Raw genomic sequence first — 6,515 nt, forward strand, 5'->3', positions numbered from 1 at the left:
CTTTCCCTAGAAAGCAATAATCTAGACTCTTGGAATCATTAGAAATTTCTCTGATAACTCAGGTCAAAGCACATGTAGCACAAGGAATTGCAAGATCCCTAAAGGAAAATGTAGGGGGAAGGGAGTTTTAGATCATATTGACTATGCAGTTGTTCATTTGTTGTTCTTTTTTAGTGTTGACATATTCATAATTACTAGTAGTAAGTGCAGGAAGTCACATAATTAAAGACTATTTTACTGCAGAATCTGATCTCTTCCAAATATCAGAGTGAGAGAGAAAGTAAAACTGTTATAGTTTGAGCTTTTCAGCTCAAATGCACAGTGCAGCACCTAGAGTAAACAGGGTACTTTCTCAGATGTGATTTAGCATATAAGATGGAGGAGGATGAAAGCATTTCAAATGCCCAGTCAGTTTTGAAGCTGAAACTACACACCAACATTCCATGTAAAGTCAATTCCTTCTCTACCACAACCTTTCCCTCCACCCCAGTTTGCTCATGCTCTGCCCTTGACCAGTCAGCTAAATTAAGGAGCTATACTGTAAGAACTGAGTGTTGAAATAAGCTGGAATTCTGAAAAGATTCAGGGCAATTTAAAAAAACCAAGAGCCACACACACTGATGGGTCATTTCAGTGATCAGGTTGACAAGCAGCCCCAAACCAGTTTTGCTGTGGCATACAAAGGCCAGATCACAAAACACTACTGGGGCAAAGAGGAAAGGTGAGAGTGGGAATGTGTTAACAGGGTTTCAGAAAACTAGACAGGGCCTGGTAAGTATCACAGCCTTTATATTTGAAATGGCTTAATTAGAAGTCTTTTCCAGAGTTGGAAGACTAAGTAAAAGGGAAAAGGAATACACAGCTTGAAACTCTGGCTCCATATTGGCCAGGATCATTTCAAATATTACAGGCCTTCCCCTACAGTTCTTCTCTGAAAGTTTAATTGCCAAAATTTTGGTCAAATGAATAAAAATCACTTTGACGATATCTTCACTACCCCTAATCGCCCTGCTCGTGTTCTTTACTGTATTTGAATTTATATGTAGGGGCGTTTTCTTTTGAAAATTGAAAGGGTAGCAAAATATAATGACCAAAATTACTTAAAAGCTGGAAAAAATCTTCAGCTTCTCAGAAATATGCCTTTAAGTATGACTTATTCTAATACAGAAACACATTAACTTGAAGCAAGTGTAGGCTATTACATGTCCCTGCAGTTAAGAAAAAAACCCCAAAACCTAAAAAAGAACAAAACATAAATGTTCAAGCAATCTTTCTAATCATGCGGATAATTAAACCTTAGACTAGACCAAGGCAAGTGGTAGCCTGCCCACTTCTCAGTGCACAGAAATAGATTTATTAGTCAGTCTTTTCTGCTTTGTAACTCTCTTGGGCCAGATCTGTTGCTTGAGCAGTTTCATTCCAATCCATGCAACAAAACAGTCATGCTGGAATGCATAAACTTCCAGTCTACCAAGGCTGCTTCAAGGCAAACTATGGCGCAAAAGCTGAAGCTAGACACTAACAGTTTCTACAGAGCTGGTGAAGTAAAGACGTAATAAGTGTATCTAAAAGGAAAACCATCCAACATACCTTTGGAAGCTCTTCAATCTGATTAGCATCTAAATACAGTTCTTCCAAGGTCTTTTCAAAAGTAAAAATCTCCTTAGGCACCTGTTCCAGGCTGCAGTGAGAATAATCGAGTGAAGTCACAGTTTCCTCCTCTCCACGCAGACAGCGGCATGGCACCAGCCGCAAAAACAAATTCCGCTTTGTTGTCATTTTCAGGCACTGTAAAATGGAAATCAGTCAATTTAAAAACCAAAACCTCAGAAATACGTGTGCAGTTTCTCAAACTTACACCAGCTGCTAAATACTGAAAAGAAGTAGCATATATATGTACTTGCACATGTATTTGTACACACATGAGACACTGTGAGGAGCATGTACTTACTTTCTTTTAAATACAACAGAACTCTGATGACATTAAATGGGGTTAACATACCTACAGATACCAGAAGACAAAGCCAAAGTTTAGCATATGACTTGTCACCAGCTAACACACCCCTACACTGCAGAGAATCAGAGAACTTTGAAACAGCACTGAACTGTCAGTTGTGTCTTTACAACATAGCTTATCCCACGTTTACAAAGGTTAATGGGATATTTTTGTTTAGCACAATAAAATCCACCCTCTACAGAGAATTAAGATGTAGCTATACAGAATCTAATCAGGTATTTTTTTGTACATGTAAATTCACATATCCTAACTCCAAATCCCTCATTTAATGTCAGAATACAACAAAGAAAAAACAACAACTGTTCTATCTGCAGTTTAAAAGGAAAGGTTTCCAAGAGCAGAGATAACAAAGTGACCTCTTTTGCAACTTCATTCCCTTTTGAAAACTTCAACACATCTTGCTGTGCACACTGGAACAAGGAAACCTCACCTTGCTATGGGAATGTATCTTTCTTCCTTTAAACTCATTGTTACAATAGGTCCTTCTATTCTCTATGACTTTACAATATTCCTATTCAGCCTGAGAAGACAAACCTAAAAGGTGCTGACTAGCTAATTACTGACAGCATACACTAGCCATGTTCTTGCCTCTTTTCTCCTCAGCAACAAGTTTAGGTCTCCTTCTCTAATTAGCAATGGATTTTCACAAAATCTTCAGAATTCCACCTCAGGTTTCAAGTTTGTCTGAAATTAGATGACAGACTCAATTTTTCAAGAAGGACCAACATATGTAGACCAACAACACGATCATGTCAGCTCCATTTCCTCAGGAAATTGGCCTAAAAATACATACTTCTCCAAAGCAGCACTGAGTGTTTATTTTCTCAATCAAACTGCCAACACTCCAAATGAAAATATGCCTTTTTTACCTCCTTTTTTTTTAACTGCTGAAATTATATTTCAACTTCTGGACTGGTGACAGGAAACTTTCTCCTCCAAGTGCCAAAAAAATCTTTCAGACACATTTAGCAGACTGCACTTCAACTTTCAGACAGTATGTTAATAATACAGGGAGAACATAAAATACCATGCCCACGGCACTAAAGTCACAAGCTGCAAGACCCCTTTTCTCACTAAGACACAAAAACAAGTAATGTGCTTGGATTTTCCTCTATGTGCAGCTTAGCTTGCCAAATACTTCACAGTATGTATAATTCATGTGGCAACAGATCAAGGGACTGCTATACTTTAGTGTTTTCATTAACCAGAAGTAGAATTTATCACTCAGACCGTGAACAGTCAGAGTCTACATCCATCCAATAAAAAAATGGAAGATAACTCTTCATTAGAATAGTGGCAAGTCAAAACCTCATTTTTAAACAATGCTTCCACGTTGCTAGAATTTGATTACAATGTTGATTATCAAAACACAGTATTTCCCATAAAACTCCAGCCATATTATTTAAATAAAAAGTGATCCAAAAATTAGAAAAACATTTAACTGTATTGCAATGCAAAGAGTTTGGAGACTGCAAATTTCACACTGGGGATGTCCAGAAAATGGGCAAGTCAGCAAAACAGATAGCACAACCTCCTGCTGCCTCTTCCACAGGAACAGGCTCAAGAATGACATACTCCAGCCACCCACAGACAGATGCCAAAGATGCTATGGAAGCTGAAGTGCTCACTGGGTCCAAGTTACCCACGCCTTCTCCAAGCTGCTGATACTGCATGTGAAAACACAAGTTGAATTCCCTGGCCAACACCTAAAACCAAAAAGCCTTTGACAAAAAAGAAATTTTGTCTCTTTTCACTAGCAGTTCAGGGAATGGCAAAGCTGTGGAAAAACATGACACTTTTGAAAGAAGTGTCAACAGCAGTCTCTTTAAACAGGAGTATCAACAGAAGAACATGTGTCATGGAAACAAGCACTGGAAGCAGAGATTGTACATGTGAATTGATTACCAGAAGTCTGGCAGCGAAAGGCATGCCCATTTCCCACCAGCTGCAGCAGTCAATAAGTCCACTCTGTCCAATCATTTCAACTTCTGAGAATTATATTTTGAAAGCAGAATATTAAAAAGCTTACTACAGCTTCATATAAATAACAAAAAAAGATACTACTTGTCATTCAAATCACCCAAAAAGCACATTCGTTACGTTGTTCACCCCCTCTTCTTCAGCAGCTGTTCTCTTCACATGGGTCCTACTTGTCCATTGTCTCTACAGTTTCTGAAGCAACAAAACTTACAAGGCCTAACAAAGCAAAACCCCCATATACCTAGTTTACCTAGCTTATTCCTTTATTTTGTAAGAGAGACCTTGAGCTTTTAGAAGGTGTGGGGGAAGAAGGATCTGGTAAAAGATCACATGCATCAACAGCACTGTAAACGGATTAGTAAACAAATGCCTGTACAGTACCACAGTGCTGGGTCATATCTCCTTCAGTTACCATGTCCCTTGAAGTACCTGAACTCACAGCTCCCATTTTAAGCCAAAATAGTCAAGACTTATATTTAAGTATCAAATAAACAACCATCCCTCCAAAGCACCTGGGTATATACCTAATTGTAACTCTTCAAAACCCAGAATGAACCTAAAAACCTGCATTTAAGTGAAGGCAGGAAACTGCAATGTGATTTAATTCAAAATTGTTTTATGTTTCTTCAAATTTTACTTCTACGCATACAGGAAGAACTGTTTAACGCTCATGGTCTACTACAGAGATGGCTGCCAATACTAGGAAATGGGTGCGTCAGGATAGTGGCAGGAAATATTCCCCACAGCCACTCCCCTTACAATATACATTTTTTAAACCAACAGTCAGACGTACACACCACTTCTTATCTCTGTCTACCCATCTTGTGGTCAGTTGCCCAAGCAGAAAAATTGTAATGGATGAATCAGGAATCAGAGAATCCACAGTTAGAACAATCTGAGACAGGAAAACATGATTTCACATACAACATGTGCTTTTCTTATATTGCTCCAAATAGGAGCATGTTTAGTTTGAGTAAATACACAGAATGTAGAAAGGAACACAAAGGATAGCAATTTTTTCCTGCCCATAGAACAGGCAAGTCTAGCAGGCAGAAAAATCTTCATTTCCTAATATACCACAACATCAGACCACCTGAAGTACCAAATCCAACAACATAAAATTGCTTTGCAGACCTACAACGTTGTGATGGCTTATTTTTCTCCACCACTTAACAACTCCAATTCTTTATGGGGCAGATATAATAAAGAACTCAAAGGAAAAAAAAGAAAAAACCTGAAACACAAATAAAACTCTCTTGTTCCCTAAACCATTAGAGCCTTGACACAAGTTCACCTGAGGTTCAGTGTTCACAGCCAATAGGAAAATTATGACCTTTATATAGCTCTTGAGTTGTTTTGGGTTTTTTTCACTTCTTGAAGGAATAGGAAGGGAAAAACATCACTGTGCATGGGCTGCAGGTGGATATCTGCTCCACCCTGGACAATGGTCTGCAGCACCTTCTTTCCCTCCTTCACTGGCCCTGGTGTCTGCAGGGTTGTCCCACATAGTCTCACTTTTCTCACCTGGCTGTTATACAGTTGTTTTTAATGCTTCCTTGAATATGTTATCACAGAGGTGCTACCAAGATTACTGACTGACTCAGTAGTCAGTCCATTCTGGAAACAGCTGGAATTAGCTCCATCCAGCATGGGGGCAGCTTCAGGCAGCTTCTGCATGTGGTGAAGTCACACCTGCAGACCCCCTGCAGAATCCCAGAAGATAAGAGGCTAATGTGTTTGTCTCAAACACCACCAGCAGGATAGCTGTGGCACCAACCAAGGACTGCAGGTAACAACAGACAAGGACTGTTGGCAGTAACACGCTGTGAGAAAGAGCAAGATATGACTGGACAAGGGGCCATAAGGAGGTAGGACAGCACTTTTCTGGGACAAATGTCCTTATTCTAGCTCTTGGAGATAAGCACAACTCAGTACAGCAAACACAGAAATGAGGTGGAGAAGCAGGTATGGACAGCGGGGGGGGCGGGAAGGAACAAGACCACCAAAGCCCTCTGACCCATTTCCACAAAGACCTAGAATAACAGACTGTGCATGATGACTAATTTGCATAGAAAATCCAAAATTTTTCTCCAGGACAGGGAACACTTATCTGTTAAAAAGGCACCCAAAAACAAGCCCAGGCGCATGGGTGCCCCCGGACCCTGGACATCCCACTGGCTGGATCAATGCAGGAGCCAGTACTGGTAATATCTCTTTCTCCCTTCCTCTCTCTCCACCTTTGTGTCTCTCTCTGTCTCCCTTTATCCAAAACCCACTGCTGTGTACTTACGTTAGGAGGTGTAGGACTAACATACTGACTTCCATATCATGTTTAATTAACTAACAATATTTTATAAGCTTTTGTGGACTCTCTAATTTTAGTTATTCCTTTTGAAAAGCATCTACAAATCTTGGCTTCTCCCTTCCCCTTACAGGTGGGACACTGTTACAGCGGGGATTACTGTAACAAGCATATTTCAAACCAGGAGTCCCGTGGAAACGAAGTATATATGGACAG

At 39.8% G+C, this 6,515-nt stretch overlaps 1 protein-coding gene across 9 annotated transcripts in view; it reads right to left on the minus strand.

The window, feature by feature from the left end:
* ERBIN (erbb2 interacting protein) overlaps nucleotides 1–6,515 on the minus strand; it is a 119,054-nt gene that overhangs the window by 62,826 nt on the left and 49,713 nt on the right. For all 9 annotated transcript variants that reach the window (XR_001866128.1, XM_017747080.1, XM_017747079.1 and 6 more), the window contains one exon: nucleotides 1,591–1,788. Coding sequence is in view for 8 of the 9 variants with exons in the window: in XM_017747080.1 (XP_017602569.1) it covers nucleotides 1,591–1,779 (189 nt within the window). In the remaining variant the exon portion in view is untranslated. The remainder of the gene's footprint in view (nucleotides 1–1,590; nucleotides 1,789–6,515) is intronic.

Source organism: Corvus brachyrhynchos, unplaced genomic scaffold (assembly GCF_000691975.1).
Source record: "Corvus brachyrhynchos isolate BGI_N302 unplaced genomic scaffold, ASM69197v1 scaffold131, whole genome shotgun sequence".
Taxonomy (NCBI): Eukaryota; Metazoa; Chordata; class Aves; order Passeriformes; family Corvidae; genus Corvus; species Corvus brachyrhynchos.